Source organism: Centruroides vittatus, unplaced genomic scaffold (genome assembly GCF_030686945.1).
Source record: "Centruroides vittatus isolate TY-2023 unplaced genomic scaffold, ASM3068694v2 scaffold_1015, whole genome shotgun sequence".
Lineage (NCBI taxonomy): Eukaryota > Metazoa > Arthropoda > Arachnida > Scorpiones > Buthidae > Centruroides > Centruroides vittatus.
Window position 1 is genome coordinate 1,273,546 of NW_027122666.1, and position 18,404 is coordinate 1,291,949.

Here is an 18,404-nt window from a genome sequence, read left to right on the forward strand (position 1 = left end):
ACATTGTCCTCCACCACATTCCGGACACATTGACAGAGAGAGCAGTTTCACTAAAGGTTAATTGGTGTTAGAAGTGCAGTCGAGTGGCCACCCCGTTCCCAGATTTAAACCTTTGGATTTTTAACTGTGGAGTAACATTAAGACCGTTATTTATGCTGTAAAGATACGGGATCAACATAATTCCGTATCTTCACAGCATAAACAAGTGAAAATCATTTTATCTTGTTTATTTGAAACAGAGAATCATCGATGATTACGTTAGCATGGAACCGGATCAAACCATTATGGCTTGATCATTATCCATTTCTGATTAATTTCTTCTCGTTAATAGTTCTACATGGTGAACAGCACATCGAACATATTCTGTAGAATGTATATCATTTAATTTTGATGTTGACAAAATAATTGATGTATTTTACATAGGTCACAATTAAGCACAATAGCCTTTTTCTGGTTTTTCATAAAATCATTTAAACAGTGAGGATGAGTAAAGTTATGTTTAAATTAAACACGCATAGTTTTGTAGCGAAATTCTCCACTAATCTGATGTCATATGCTCGCCTTTCCGTTTAAAACTTGGAGTTGAATTAAAGATGGCCGTTGGGTTTCTGACATGACCTAAAAAATTTTCCCCCTTTCCCGTATCAGGTGTTAGTATATTAGATTACTTTTCAATAACCCATTTTTTATGGGTGTTGCACACAATTGGACCATCCTGTAAAACTAAAAGCCAAAGTTGCATTATTAAATAAAAAATATCCATACTTTTTATTCTGATATAACATAATTATCCTTTATTCTTTTCATTCATATATATATAATTATACAACACATGTTTTTAGTTTATACACTTAAATTATTTTGACAATGTTCAGATAACTATCGCTAGTCGCAACTCACAATAAAGAGCATAACATAGATTATTTTAATAAAAAACTTGTTAAATAATCATATATATCATATTTATATCTTTTTAATTCTCAATATTTGATGTGCGATTGTTATTTACTTAAGCAAATTTACACATTATCTTTTAATTTAATTTACTTATGAAACGCGCAAATAAAATAAATCTTATTAGATGAGTAGTTACGAATTAAAAACAATGATAATAGACTAGTTATTTAAAAATTATTTCACTCTAAATTCTACCACCATCCTTCATCCCAACCACCGTGAAATCCACCGTAAATTCCATCGTGAAATCCTCCTCCATGGAGTCCATCGTGAAATCCACCGTGAAGAACTTTAACGTGATGATATCCAATATCGTGTTTAACTACTCTGTTTAAATAAAATAAAATAGTTAGGCTTTGATATATTTTTTAAAATGATTAACTAAGAACTACGATTTATATTAAAAATAAATTATAAATTATTTTATCCTCATTTTTCATTTATTTTTTAATGAAAGAATCGACTGAATGAGTGCTTATGAGGAAGGATATTTGGTGAAATGGAATACACCAAAAAATGGATGTTCTTCCAAGGGGATGAGGACTTTCTGTAGGAAACTCACCCCTATTTAGGTGTTAGACACGTGAAAAAACCCGGAAAACTCCACGTTGTTAGCCCGTTAGTGAGGCTCGAACCAGTGTTTGGTGGTTTATCCTCTCGACCACTGATAGGCCGGAAAGGATATATTTGATATTTTTACTAAATAAATTTTCAGTATCACATCAATAAATTAAATTTATTTATGTGATATTGATAATTACATCAAAAATAATGTAATTTATTGATATCAATTAGATAATATTAAACTACACGTGCTACACGTTCTTAAATATTTGACATGCTTAAAACTATTTCAGAACATAAGCCAATAAGATTTCTAGAGCTAATCTATAATTAAATAAGAAAATTTAATTTAAAATTACTTATTTTTTACTATAATGTTGCATAGTGAAATGCACACTTACGGAACATGATGGTGACTTGTAGTGATGTGTTTCAAAATAGGAACTATAAATGGAATAGGGATGATGGTTGGTTTTTTTGCGATGCCAGCTATTAAAAGAGGCGCTGCATATTTTGCGATTTTCTTTAATTTTAACTTTTTACCACATTCTATGTATTGTACAAAAAGCGTAGAAATCAGCAAAACACATATTAACTGTACCTTCATTTTACTGGTAGAACCTATAAAACAATTGATCAATAATTCCTTCAAAATTAAAAGTGAAAATGTTAATAACAGTATGAGCTATAGATAAGCTGTTACCTGAGAGTTCTTTATATTTTGAGAAACAAAACGAATTTGGTTTGAGTTATCCCTTTGTATTTATATAAGTATCCAATGTATACACACATGAGTAACCGATATTAAATTTATATTCATGTCATATACTATTTTTAGACTCTGAATTACGGGGTGCGGTCGTGCTTTTTTAAAACCAGAAGAGGAAATTTTTAGTAAAAGAAAATCTAAAATTTTATGTTATCCTCTTAAGTGAGAGTAAAAGCGTTTAATAAATAAAAATTTCCTCTTCTATAAATTTTCTATTTTTATACAAATAATTTCCCTAAAGTTTTTATCCAAAGTTATTTTGCTGTATTAACTTCTATAAGCTTTACAATAGATGGTTCGTACGATTTTAATTCTGGTTTTAAATAGCGGATGATTGATGATGATAAATTTAATAATGTGTTTGACAATTGAATGATATACGTATAAGCTTTTTAATTTAAAAAAATGTTTCCTTCAACATAATAATAAGATAGGTGCACAAAGGACAATATATTTTTTCATAAAACTAATTTAATATCTGCATATAATTATTTTCTCTCGCTTCTTCTCTCTATGCTGATGCATTTAAATGCGAATTAATTTTTTATACATTAATTCAATTCAAGTTTTATCATTTTTTCATGTTAACGTTTATGTTAATTCTCCCTTTTTCTTATTTTATCGATGAAAAAAATCAAATGTAAGTTATTCAACCTTACTAATAGGAGTGCTGTATTATCTTTATACAATTTCTGATGCTATATCAATCTGAATAAATTTATCTTTGTGGTAATTATTAAAGGAATTTTAAAGCTTTATGTTTATAGAATATAAGCATTTGAAAAAACACTGGTCAATGAACACCGTGATAATGACTTCAAGCTTACTAATTAGGTCAAAGCACTCGTAACCTCTTGCTGGAAATACCGTCGTTTGTATAACTAAATACCTACTTTTTTAGGGGTATTTTTGGATGTATGAATTAATATATATGTATAATTATAAAGAACTTAAATATTTTATTTACATAATAATAAAATTTTGATGTGATTATTACACGTAAAAAAACGGAATATTCGAAGTAAATTTTACTTACATTCACCATTTGAATGAAAATATTCAGAATATTTTCTTAATATTCTCTTCAAAATAATTTTTAAAATTTTTGTAAATTTTTATGAAAAGTAGATTATAATTATAAAATTGATATATGCTTTTACTTAAAAAATGATTTAAAAAATTGAATTTTATGCCTTTGTCTAATATTAATAGCAATGAAATAAAAGCTAAAAGATATATTTTAACAAAGAATTGTATCATTGCGATGATCTGGGATAAGAGAAGTAAAAGAACATATGCCCAATTACTCTGGTAGTCAGGAAATCCTCATTATTGATGATGAATCATATGCTCCCTTTAACCCTTCAAGAAGTATTAGCCTGCAGAAAACCCAAAAGAAATCGTCTACGATAAAAGATCAAATCTGAAGCTAAATTCTGCAAATGGTACCTCATTTGGACAGTGATAAACTGATATTTGGCAATGTATCTAAACCCTACATTACTGAAGCCATTATTACGAGTGAAGTTTACTTAAACTACGCATTCAAGGCAGGCAGGCTTATACCCTTCATAGATCAGTATTACGAGAGGAATAATGTTTTTCTTTTGGCCAGACATAGCCATATTCTCTTTTGCAGACTTTGAGTTCTCTGCAAAAGAGAATGTGGAAAACAGAAGTTGAAACCAAAAAATTTGAGAGAATTATGACAAATTTAGCAAAATATCAGCAATAAGGGGCAAAGGAATAATGAAAAGCTGCGATGGACAAAGCTGCGAAAAAACTTTGAGAAATAGCATATAAGAGTGTTAAATGCAAATAATTAAATTTCTAAAGAAAGTAGGCAAGTTATACACGTATGTTCCATAAGAATGATAAATTTGCCATAACACATTTCATTTGAAATCTACAACAATTGAATGTTTCTTTCTACTTTGGACACACCTTATATACATTTTCAATCGCCCAATAAAACTGAAAAACTCCAGAAATATCTCGTTTTTATCCACAATTTTTAAAAAATAATTTTTATGATTTTATCTAATCTTTCGTGTATTTTAAATCTTAAAGTAATAAACTAATTTAAGAATCAAGATTAATTCATAAGAAAAACTAAACTTGATGTTCTATCATCTACAAAAAAGTAAAGCTTAAATTATCGATGATAAATCTTTAACAATCTAACAAATGGCGTTATTTTATAGACATATATTTTTTTATTTTTATGTTTTTATATATATATTTTATAAAATATAAGTAATACATAATCTTTAGTATCGTGCTTTAAATTTTAATAATTTATACCGAATTTTTTTTTTCAAAAAATATACATCAGGATTGTAATAGAAATGCATATAGTAATTTTCCTCGAGGTTTATACATATGTACTTTTTTCTGGAATTATTTTCTAAGCGGAAAACATTCCCGCTTAGTTCAATAACCACCGTTTTCTCGACATTATAAACTATACTTGATTATAATATTAATATTAAATAACGCTTCTAACCCACAACTATACTTGTTTGTTATTAATATCAGCTTCGAACACATAAGATTTTTTTGCGTACAAAGTTACAAAGTCTACGAAGTGGAAGGGAACATATGCAATGCATTCTCCATTCCACTTCATTAAACACCAGAATACACGATAATCTTGATATATTAATGCATTTATCCAATATTTTATGAATGTATAAAAATTAACGTAACAGGATTTGCTTCAGAAAACGTGTCTGGAATATTTATAAGGTCAAGGATGAGTTATATTTAGGTAGATTCCTCCATTCCTCCTTGTTGATGAAAGTGAACGAGTTTCTTCCTAGAAGGAAAATTTGTGATCGTTTTAATATCGTTCTTTTTAAAATAAGTAGTGTTGAGATTCTAATTAGATTCATTCTTCTTGACATTTACAAGAGGAAAACATCAATTTTTAGTGTAGTTTGACTTAACAATTAACAGTTTAAACAGCTGAATAATGAATACAAATTATGATAAATAACGTGTCTTTGTATTAAAAAAAAACTTTTTAACAAGGAAATAAATGTTGTTAAACAAATTTCATTTAACTCTTATCACTCGAGTAATATGGATCTAATAATTTGCATTTCTTATATTTCATATTATTCTGCGTCATATCACAATAATTATATTATAAATTATGACTTTATAAATAGAATAAATAGAAACTTGATAACGTCAATGTACGAGTGTTCAATAACTCCAATTTAACTTTTAAATATTTAGTTTTTCCCTGTTCCATATTGCAATTTTTTTCCTCTTGTTTTTTGTATATTTATTATATACATACATAGACATTAGTTTTATAAGTTTTTATCAATGTTTATAATGAAAGCGTATTTTAAATTTTGTAAATTTTACTACAGAAATTTTAATATTTTCAAATTTAAGAGGAGAATTTGTATAACACTGTCTTAGTGAGTTAAAATAGTCCCTTTATAAAACATGGATAAACGAATATCTGCATAGTATAGGTGTGCATTTAAATTATAATATATAATTAAAGGCAATAAAATATTATTAAAAAAACTAAAAGTCAAGTGCTGTAATAACGTTTCCTTCAATTATTCGTTTTATAAATACTTTAAATAGGAACTTTTGAACTATTTTAAATTAGAGTTACACAATTTAATATCTTGTAATTATTATTTCAATATTTTAAAAACAATAATCATAAGATATAAGAAATCCTTGCTGCTTTCTTAAGAATACATAACTAAATAATTTTTTTATATTTTATATTTATATAATAAAAATGTCTCTAAAAATTAAGAATTATAAGCTTAGATTATAAACTTATTACTTTAACAATTTATAAAGAATAGCATTTATTTATTTATTTTGTGAAATAAAAGTGTTATAAGTACAGGTGAAATTTTTACTTTTACAGAATTGAAAATGTTATAAAAATAAAAATTCTTATCGGTATAAATCAATAAGAATTTTTATTATTATTTTAATACGCGCGTATTAGGTTAACAATCTAAAATATAGAAAGAAATTATGCTATGTTTAATATTTTTATCAAAATTTTCCTGTTGACTTGAACTTTATTTATTAAAATGAGAAAAATAAAAGCATTGGATTTATTATTACTTAAATTTTAACGATAAGATCTGAACTAAAGGAAATTAATAAAAATATTAACTTATAATAATTAATTTCTTAAAATTTAAGAAAAATGATTAATTTTTCTCTTAAATTTTATACTTCCTATACGTTTTACATTACGTGTATTATTTTTTAAACAAATGTAATTGCTCAGTATGATGAGATAAATCTTTAAAAATAATCTATTTGTTTTTTATTTTTAAAAGTAAATTGATTTATTTTTTAAAGTTTATTTCCATATCATTCAATGATCTCTGTAGGTAAATTTATTTTGCTACGGTTCATAAATTTTTTCTTTAATTTATATAAAACAAAATAATAAAATCTTTTCGATCTGCTTTTCTTATTTTAACATTTCCTTCATTGAAATTTTCCTAGTTAATATTTTCCTTTGTTTGAATTTTATTTTGGTGTTATTCATTATTCTCTATTATTAAGACTTAGTATAAAACAATGCTCCTATTTTAATGATTAAGTGTATTCAACACAATAATACATATATTTATCACATTTAAAGTCTTAAAATGCATACAATTTATCATTTAACATGTTAAAGACTTACTCTATAAAAAGTTTATTGGTAGAATCAACGCTTAATCAGAATTTTATTTTATTTTTTATGTTTCCGTTAATTTCTTTGTCTTAATTTAAACGTAATTTATTAGGCGGTAAGTTTTATTTTATGAGATTTAGCCTCAAATTATATACGCTAAACCTCAGAATTAATAGCATCTTTCAGTCTTGTAAATTAAAATCATAATTTGTGGTGGAGATTATTTATAAGCTTACGTATAATTTATTAATACTGTCAATAGACGATTCTAAATTATCTCATTACGATCCTATAAAAAGCTCGTAAATGTCATTTAGTATTTAGGATTTATATATGTATATATATATATATATATATATATATACGTCTGGTTTCTCTATATTTTATAATTTTATCACTTTATTTAATACCTTATCTATCCGCAACAGTTCTGAAACAAAATAAGATCCAAGAGTTGCGTAACTTTCCCGGCAAAATAGTTAAAATTGTGTGTGGTGCCATCTTTTATGAGATTTTATTACAAATGTTATTATATTATTAATTATTATAAAATGGTAAAAAGGGTACAGATGAGTTTTATTTTTAAAAAATTGTAAATGCTAATACCGAGTAAAATCTTCATTAAGTCCGACTCCACTTGAGATACAGCACACGAGCCTCTCTATCTCTCCACCCCCTTGACTTTTAACCACCAAAATTTAATAGCATCGATTCCCCTATTACACAAACCCCCCAAGAAAATTTCGACAAAAGATACAGGAGTTATTAAGCATAAAAGTGGGTCAACATAATCGTGCATCCCATATACATTAACATCTATAAATACAGAAAATACCCCCTTTTTAAGTAATTAATATATTGAATTTTTTTTGTTTGCAGAGGGAATGTATTGCAATCGGTTAAAAAGTGATACCCCCAACCTATTTACATTTTTGGACTCGGGGGACCTTGGAATGTCCAGAAATGCAAGAAAATTTGGAGATATTTTACTGTATGAATGTTAGTGTGTGGGGGGTGCACGACTTTGTTCACTCAATTTGAAACTTAATAACTCCTGTGATTTTTGTCGAAAATGTCTAAAATTTTATAGGAAGGTTTGTATATTAGGGGTATCGATGCTATAACATTTTGGTGATTAAAGGTCGAGGGGGTGGGGAGGTAGACGATTCCATGTGTCATATCTCGAGTGGGATCGGACTTAATATTTTATTCGTTATTAGCAATTTCAATTTTCTATAAAACTCATCCATAACCTCAAAATAAAGTTTTATGCCGTTCTATAATAATTAATATTAAAAAGCTTTAAATAAAATCTCCTAACAGATGGCGCCACACATAATTTTAAATTATTTTGCCGGGAAAGTTACGCAACTGGTTGCTGGATTTTTTTAAAAATATTAATTAAGCCTACTGAAGTTGTAAATACCAATTTTTATTTACCTGTTATATTCGAAGTTTGAAACAAAATATATATCATTTTTGGAGTTTTAATGATAGAAGAGTCTTTATTATTTTTAAATACTGTAATAATAAATTAAACTTAAAAGTTAAATTTATATTATTCTCTTAATTTCGTTTTATTTATTCATTTTAAACTTAGACATTATTCATTATTTAATTTGAGTTTAATGTACTCGAATACAATAAATTAAAAAAATTATTTATAAAAACAAGTCACGGAATTATAAGAACATTTAAACAATGATTAGTTGCTTGAGACTTGTAATTATCAAACATTCCTACACCTAAATTCGACAACTTCACTGGCTTCGGGCGAAAAAATCGATTATCAATTTCCCATTAATTCACTTCACAGCTTTATTACAAGGCTATAAATAATTGTAAAATGATACTGCTAAATCGAAAAAAATATTTTACATATGTAATAATGAAAATCAAGAACATTAAAGGCATTTCTGAACAATTTAAGTAACACGCAAACACGCAAATCATTAGAAAAATTTGTTCCTAATGAATTTATTTCTTATCTGATAATATTTTTTCGTGATAATTACCACGTACATTGAAAAATATTGCAATATAAACCATAAGAAATAACAATTACACAAGAGCATGATAGTAAGCTCTTGCTATTTATTATAACTGTGCCTTCAAATAGGGTCAATAATATAGAAAATTTATAGAAATGTTCATATTAACACTATAGGCACAGGTGTGCAGTATTAATTTTATCAAAGGATTCATTAGTGGAATATCAACTTGAAATATGAACCGGTGAATGACTCCTGTATTTACACAAATTATGCAGTCATTCACACTTCATTATGTCATTCACATATACTAGATTCTTCTATTAAATGTTGGTATTGCTAAAAAATAATAAGATAATTTAAGAATGTTTCCTAGTAAATTTTCCGAATATTAATATTATTAAATAAATACGTTTAACATTAAATTTTTAATAGAATTGTTTTGTCAATAATGGTCATTTCATAAAATATATAAATCTGTTATAATTAATAATAATATTAAAACTTTTTTTAGTGTCTTCGATTTTTCAAAGCAAAATGTGAAATAAATGAGATATTATGATACAAAGTAGTGGCGCGTTATAGCTTCACGGGGCCCCAGGGCATGTTTGAATTAGGGGGCCCTATGTACAGTATTGTCTTCACACACATTTTTCTTCAAGGAAATTGTTTGGGGAAATATTTTCTTATAAACGATTGGTTTTGGAGCGCCTAGTTGGTGGGTCTAGTTGTCCATTTTGCCCATAGGATAACGCGTAACTGTACAAATCATAAATTAGCAAACGTTTTATAATATTCATGAGTGGAGATAGATCCTGTTTCTTGGGGGGCACGACAGAAAGGACAGGAAGCCAGGATTGTGATCGCTGATTCTAGATGATTTCCGATAAAATTCACTCTTAAAAATATGATTAATCACAACAAATTATTATTTTTCACACATCTACAAATAATATATGGATCCTGGCTCAAAATTCAATAATTTTTCACGTCAATGTTTGGGGGCAATGCCCTCCATAACTCTGCTCCGTAATTCGAAAATTTTATATCATTTATCACTAATAATAGAAGCGAAATAAGTACAATATTTTTTGATTATTTTGACTGTTATGTTAACACTACATATTCTTTTGTAATTATATGTTATACTGTGTTGTGACTCTAGTATGCTGTATAATAGACATAATTTCAGGTGTTTGGAATATAATGAAGACTAGAAATTTACTTCTAATCTCAAATATGTCGCAAACAGTACCCATCCTAGGACCTTGCTTCAGGACTTTAGAATATTCTAACGATCCAAGTGTCTAATGAAAAGTCAATGTTCTAAGTTCAAAGGATTGAGATATATGTAACTCGTAAGCTAACCTTACATTATTTAAAATATACGGCTTTATATAACGATGTTTTATAATAAACGATTCATAAAAATAAAAACCTATGTAACGTTGGCTTAAAATAAATTTTAAAAACAACTAAAATGACTTATTTGCAATCAAAAGATTTATTAATTAGTAGATTCAATTTGTTAGAATTAAATTAAACTAATTTTAAATTATATTTATAAAATTATTTATATTTAATATGTAGCATATAATTTCCGATTAACTGTTTTTATCCCGCATAATACATAATTTGTCTTACAAGTATCTAATAATACAAAACTTATACTTGTTTTTAACGATGTTATCATAAAAAAACTAATCAAAAACGTTATTTCTAATAATAATGAATATTTTATAATTATTAAGGTTATATTAAGCTTTATTATTAAAAATATATTTAAAAGGCATGCGAATGATATTAATAAAAGAAGAAATTTTAAGTATAATGTAACTATTATTCTAATTTAATGTTAAAAACTCCAACAACGAGTTAAGTAATTTTTCCGTTAAAAAAGTTAAAATTGTGTATAGGCCATCGGTTACAAGATTTTATTTTAAAAACGTTTTATATTATTAATTGTTATAAAATGGTAAAAAGCTTAATTTTAAAGGTAGAGACGAGTTCAATCCCATTCTAGATATGACACACGAGCCCCTCTGTCTCACCACTTCCTCAATCTTCCATCTGCAAAATTTAATAGTATCAATGTCCCTAACACACAAACCTCCCTGTAAAATTTCAGAACGTTTCAACAAAAGGCACAGGAATTCAGCTTTAAATTGGGTGAAGAAAATCGTGTCCCTCACACATTAACATCCATACATACAGAAAAATCTCCAAATTTTCTTGCATTTCTGGACATTTCAAAGTCCCTCGAGAACAAAAATATAAATATATTGGGGAATATTCTTTAATTTAAATAGATTATTATGCATATCTTACTTAACATATAATTAATCCATTCTATTAATGCTCGTATCTTTACCTTTACCAGTGTTATATAACAGTTGTCACAGTTGAGTAATTTCAAAAATAAATTATAATAAAAAAAGCATTTTTTATAAATTTGAAATTATATTTCTATTGTTGATTTTTTATGAAAATATATATGCAGATTCAATTATTTATGCATTTATATCTGATTATTTTAAACTCATACATAAAGCACGTGTTCTTAACAATGACAAAGTAGGATTAAGAAATATTTTGTCAGGACGTTTTGACGTATTAATTAATAAATTTAGTAGAAAAAACTGCTCACTTCTTCCCTGAACTTGTTGGATTTATTATAACAGATCACGTATTCCGTCTTAAAGTAATTTAAGTCAGGAGGAAGAGTCAATTAAATTATTTGCAGGTTAATAACCTGATAATCAAATATGTCGCATTCTGTCATGTATCTTATTAACGTTACAGTAAATGTCAGAAATTAGCATGATTTTTAATTGTAGAATTCTCTAAACAGGATGACGTTCTAGAATTTTAGAATATTCAATTTTAGAGTATTATTTCCAATTATTCACCAGCTGCATTCTGGTTAATACTATGATTTTCTAACATTTAAAAACGTGAACAAATTAATTTAAAAGTTCTCTCCCCGAAAAAAATTACTCTAGAACAGTATTTCCCAATCTTTTTGGAATACCGCCCCCTATTAGTGCATATATTTCTTACATTGTTTGTTTGTTTGTTTCAAAATGAACCCTTTTTTGTTTTTCTTCCCCTTGCCTTCAACATCCCTTGTCGCCCCTTCCATTCAAGCGCCCCTTTAAGTATCCTACCGCCCTCAAGGGGTCAGTTGCGCCCAATTTGAAAATCACTGATCTACAGAACTGTAAAAAATTGCTTTTTCTTTATTTACATTATAAAAATTAATTATTAACAAATTTTAGAAGAAATATTTAAGGTAAAGAACGTAACAAGTAATATAAAATTTTATCTTGCTCGTGTTAAGACTTAGATTTTTACAGAAAATTATTAATAAATAAGTTATTTATTTATTTATAATTAAAAAACAAAAAATTTCATTCTGTTTCATATTCTTTTTATCAATTTAAGATAAAATAGTTTGTTTTTGAAATTAATTTATGTATATGTAAAGTACACAATCAAACCTCGATTTAACGCTACAGTTTGTTTATCTCTAAAACTGACACTAGGGAGAGTGTGGCGCTAAACTGAAACATCTCAAAAAATAAAAATTGTATAAACTAAGAAAATATACGCAGAAATTTGAAGTTTGAAAGTTTCAAAGTCAAGTGACTTACTGATAACAGTGTCTTTTACAATGCAGAATCCTACGTTTAGTAAATTCGGGGTAGATCCTTTTATTGGCGCTATATTGAGGATTGACTGTAAATAAAAAATTTTTAAAAATTATTTTTATATCGAGTTATAAATTAATGCCTTACTTCAAATTCAACAAGTATTCGCCCCCCCCCACATATTTCCGGACTTAAAGTCAAAGTGACCCTCAATTCAATTTTGTTTTAACCCATTATAAAAGTATTCAAGTTATGTGTTTTAATTATAATATAAAATTTAAAAATTGTTAAATTAAAGATGATGATAAAAATTTTAATTGTATGAAATTTATATTTCTTTTTTTACTCAACAGATGGCAGCTGGATGGCAGATGGCAGATCCCTCCCTGAAATATTAGTATTATTATTATAAACTGGTAATGTCGACCTTTATGAATTTAATTTTAAATATTTAAATATCTTATTATTACTACTCAAATCTGAAAAATAAAATATATAGTATATATAGCTTATATATTATGATTTTTATTAAAATTGTAAATGCTAAACTAAATTTAAATTTAAAACATAATAATTGTCAATTGTAAAATTTCATAAGAATTAAAATTACGTTTAAAAGTAATTAACAAATTTGCAAGATATTGTTTTTTTAATTTATAATGTAGTAAAAGTGTGTTTTAATTTTGACAAATTTTAAAATTATTTCCATCCTTTATCACCAGATGTCATAACTAGCAAAGCGAATTTACATTATTACAGATGTTTTACTTCTCTGAAAGTATTTCAATATATATTAATTAAAATTATGGCATTTTTAAAAAAAAAAATAGAGATTAGTGAATCCTGATATTTATGATTGATACAGGCAATGGCATGTTATGGCTTCAGCCCAGGCGAATTTGAATTAGGGAGTCCCATGTACAGTGTTGACATCAGACATTTTTATTCGGGAAATGTTTTAGGGAAATATTTTCTTATAATAGATTGGTCTGGGGCACTCCTAACAGGGGACCCCAGAATATTACCCGTTTTTTCCATAGGATAACGCGCCACTGTACAGATCTAACTTGCTCTCTAAGGCTTTGTATTTGACAATTAAATGTAAGAAGATATGCGGTATTTGTTACACGTAAACTGTACGTATTGATATTTTATATTGATTTAAGTATATAAAAACTGTAATAACCTATAAATAATAATACACCTAATTCTATTTTTACGCAATAGATACGTTCCCAAAAAATAGAGTATAAATAGAGTATAATATGTACAAAAAATACTATCCCTATGGAAAAATGGACAATTGGTTCTAGTCCTTAAAAACCTGTAAAATAATACGATAAACCAATTAATACTATACGGTGTTTAAATAAAATATTTTAGTTTTAGTTAATAAATAAGAGGAGGACAATTGTAACTTACTTATCATTAAAACTTAATAAATTTACCAAAAAGGTGTACCTCCGGGAGGACTTTCTATAGAAAATTGACCCTTATTCAGTGGCAGATTACTCAATAGGCGAACTAGGCACGCGCCTAGAGCCTCGTGGTCTCGAGGGCCTCAAAAATTACATAGCAAAAAGATAATATGCCTTTAAAAAGTTAGTACACATTTAAAAAGTATACTGTATATTATATAGAAAAAACTTGCCATTGTTTAAGGATCTTGGTGTTTTTTTAATATAAAAAGATTTTTACATAAAGAACCTCATAATAAAATTGCGCCTAGGATCAAAGGAACATAATTCGCTACTGCTTCTATTTAAATGTTAGACACGTGAAGAAAGCCACTCGACCAGGCCGTCAGTCATGGGTTCAGATGCGAACCCATGACTTAAAATTTGCTTGAGTGTTTATCAGCCTTAATACAAACTGTAAGAATTTTGCTTTTAAACAAAAAGCGCAATTTTCTAGAAAAGAAAGTCTGAATATTTTTTCTTGGAATTAAAGTCAAATGGAGATTTTTTTTTAAATTGGGAAATTTATTTAAACGTTTTAAACCAAAACAAATTATAAAAATTACGCGTAAAAACAGAATTGAGTCTGTATCCTCAAGCACTCAACAGAATTATACTCAACAATTCTATATTTCATACGTATGTTAATATTAGTTTACCTTGATCTTAATATTAAAAACTGGTATCACGTGAAAAAGGAAATTTAATGTTTTTTTCTTCTTTATTTTGTTTGTATTGTGACGTAGAAGCAGGGGCGGATCTAGGTTTTTGTTAATACAAATAATACTATAAATTATCATTATTATTATATTATTAATATTAACTATTTTTTACTACACGATAAGTACTAATTGTTAATGAAAAAGTATTAAAAATTTATAATAATAATTCAATTTTTGTGGGCCCTTGACACTTGGGAGCCCAAGGCTTAAGCCCTATTAGTCCATATGTAGATCCGCTTTTGCGTAGAAGTAATATATACTTATAAATTTAAATCGTTTTCTATACAAATGTTAGGATTTTAACAAGAATTTCAAGCATATATATTGTATTTAAGTTTCTAATTTATGTTTGTTAATCCGTCTGTATGTCTAAGGCACTGAATTTCTATTTCGAATCACATTAAGACAAGCAATAATTAATTAAAAATATAGAGTAGTTTTGAATAATAAAAAATTAATTAAATAATTCAAAACAACTTATATCTATATTTAATTTGTAAGGTTTATTTAAACACTTTGATATTCTGTTATTATTAAAGAAAATTTGTGTTTAAAAGTTCGGATTTTTTTTTAATTTATAAAAATAATTTTAAATATTTATAAATTATTTGTATAATTTGAATTATATTGGTGAAATTGCTAATATTTATTGATTATAATCTGTACTTATGACTATAGTTTTTATCGATATTGTGAATAGAGAGTAGAAAAATATTAAATTGAGATAAACTAGTTAGATTTAGTATGGAAAATATAAATTAATTTACAGCCTTAAAAGGTGATTTAGCTCACATGTAGCCTATATGGGCCATTGGTTCTATTAGGCCTACATTTTGGAAATTATAAAAGGAAGGAGACGAACGGGAAAGAAATTTTAATTTTACTCGTGCGAGTTTTTAGCTTATTAAAGACAAATGAGAGATTCAATGTAAAAGTAAAAGTGTTTTGAATATATTCGTCATAAAATTTAAATTGGTTAAAAAATCATATTTTATTGAATTAACAACTAATAATAAATAAATATATATATATTTACTTGCATACTATTGACATTTATTATTATTATTATTACTTTTATTTTTAAATAAATCATTTGTTTATAAAGAAAATTGGGTTAATGTTACCTATGGTTCCAAAATGACAGCTCGTCTCTGATTCCAGCAAATAGAAAAGAAACAATGGAGACGCACGTTCTAACCTAACCTAACCTATTCTATTAAATTACCATAATTATTACCAACAAAATTATTAGAATAGGTTAGGTTAGGTTAGAACGTGCTCCCCACTGTTTCCTTTCTTCTATTTGTTGGAATCAGAGACGAGCCGCCATTTTGGAACCACAGGTAACATTAACCGAAAATTGTTTTGTCCCTTACACCACTTTCCCATTGACTCCTTCAAACGTTGGCATTTATATTTTTTAAATGCCAATGTAAATATTTTTTTGTTATTTTTATTGGCATTTATATTTCAATATATAATCGGTTCAAACACTGTTATTTTCTAGGAATTCTCACATCCACAGACATTGTGATAATTCTTTAAAAATAACGGTGTTTAAACAGGTTATATATTGAAATTTAATAATACAAAACGGAATAGAAGCAGAAGGATAAATTATTAGCAATTATAATTTTTTAAAACTCATCCCTACCCCAACAATTAGGCTTTTGCCGTTTTTTTCTAACTTATAGAAATTTTAATTGAAAATAATCAGACGTCTTTCCTATTTCTTTAACCTCCTCTTCCAGTCGTAGAAGAGCCCTTGACAGCTTTTTTGATAACAGTTTTAAAATTTTTCTAAAGAATAAAGAGGATTAACGTTTATTTTTATTTTAAACTGTGATTTAGATGTGCCGCGACGCGATACGAAAAATGCGAAAAAGACTAAACAGAAAAAATTAGCAGTTATTCGTCTTTCGTGTATTAAACTGTTTTTGAAAAAAAACCTGTCTAATAAAACGAATGTAAAGAATTTTTAATGTTAGAAAATCATATCATCAGTTTAAAATATGGTCCACGATCTCGTGGGTCGCGACACACTGGTTTAGATTTTTGAATATATTTATAATGTTACTGGTTTAATTGTTATTATAACGTAGCTATCAATAAAATGGTGATCTTATTATTACTTTTTACTAGATATATTTATAAATTTACAAAGTTTTTATACATTTTTTTGTTGTTGTTTTATATGAACTAACTGCAAATTGGAAAAATACTGTATTTTGATTTTTATAGATAGTAAATAAGTGTATTTTAGAGTCGAGTTTTATTCACTTTACTAATGCACGTTGTTATAATTGAACTTTTGTATATTGATATACGAGTATAAATATATGAACATAACTCAAAAATTTTGAAGATATTTCTTGATACGGGGCACTGTACATTGGGACATTTGGGGTACGTGCACCCTTTTTCGTCACGGTTGCTCTTTTCATAATCCCAAAGGTGCCTCAAATTCCATTATCAACAAACAGAAAATGCATGACTTTCAATCTATTCTGCAAATACAAAAGAAACTAATTTGTTATATTCGTCCATTGTCTGGTGTATGTTAATCCATATTCCTTGTTTTCATAGCTTGTGCCTTCCCCATTTTTATAGTGGCGGGAGCCGCTGTTTTGATACGATGTTTTGTTTTTCTATGTTAATTAACCAGTTGAAAAAAATGGTTTTTAACATTGAAAATAAAGTAAGTAGTATTTGCAACTGCTTTTTTAAAAATTAAGAGCTGGTTATCTATGCCAGAATTCTTTTTATTTATGATAGAAAGTGACAGATATTCTTAAATGTTTTTATAAATATCACATTTATATAATTTATTTTTCGTGATGAAATGTATAAAAGAAAATGCGAAGCAAGAGAAACAAATATTTTAAGTTTATTTTTGAAATATTTTATTTAAAAATATGCATATTAACTCACAAAAGTGTATTACATATTAAATTACGTATTAAACACGTATTAAATGCAAAGAAGTCATTTAAATAGTTAACTGTATTTTTTACTGTGCTTTTTTCCATTAACATAACGAGATTCTATGTTGTTCCATATTTTAAGAAGCGGTAGTTCTAGGCCATACATTTATTCAAATCACTTTCATTCTGACATTATATAATTATTTTTTCTGGTATTTTTTTCCTCGTTATGATATTAAATTATTCCGTATAATTATATAAACGATTAAATTCTTTTTATTAATAACATTTTTAGACAATACATAATTAGATTTTATGCAAACAAGACGTAATCGAACACTGAACAAACTTGCTTAATGGTGTAACTTTTAATTGTGTTGTTAGTATTTGTTAATTGAATTCTTATAATTTAATTAATTATATTCAAATTACTCAATTTATTTTATAATTATGTCATTTTTATATTGACAGAACGGTAATGTTTAACCCACTAACAATTACTAAAATTATTAGCATAGATATTATAAATAGGAAAATTAACATAATATTTATATTTCTAGCCTTCATTATTATATTTGATTATTCTTGTTTACCAATAGAATTACAGTAGAGAGTCGTTAATCGGAACCCCGGTAATCGGAATCGCCGGTAATCGGCACGATTTTCAGTCGGACTGTGTCGTGCTGAAT

The 18,404-nt window shown here is 26.8% G+C and overlaps 1 protein-coding gene across 1 annotated transcript; it reads right to left on the reverse strand.

Annotated features, from left to right (window-relative positions):
• Positions 1-914: 914 nt before the first annotated feature.
• LOC136986336 (uncharacterized) lies at positions 915-2,250 on the reverse strand. The gene is made up of 3 exons (XM_067283839.1): positions 2,225-2,250; positions 1,923-2,142; positions 915-1,284 (listed from the first exon to the last, which is right to left on the reverse strand). The coding sequence occupies exons 2-3, from the start codon at positions 2,126-2,128 to the stop codon at positions 1,149-1,151; spliced, it is 342 nt and encodes a 113-aa protein (XP_067139940.1). The 5' UTR covers positions 2,129-2,142; positions 2,225-2,250; the 3' UTR covers positions 915-1,148.
• Between the last annotated feature and the right edge of the window lie 16,154 nt (positions 2,251-18,404).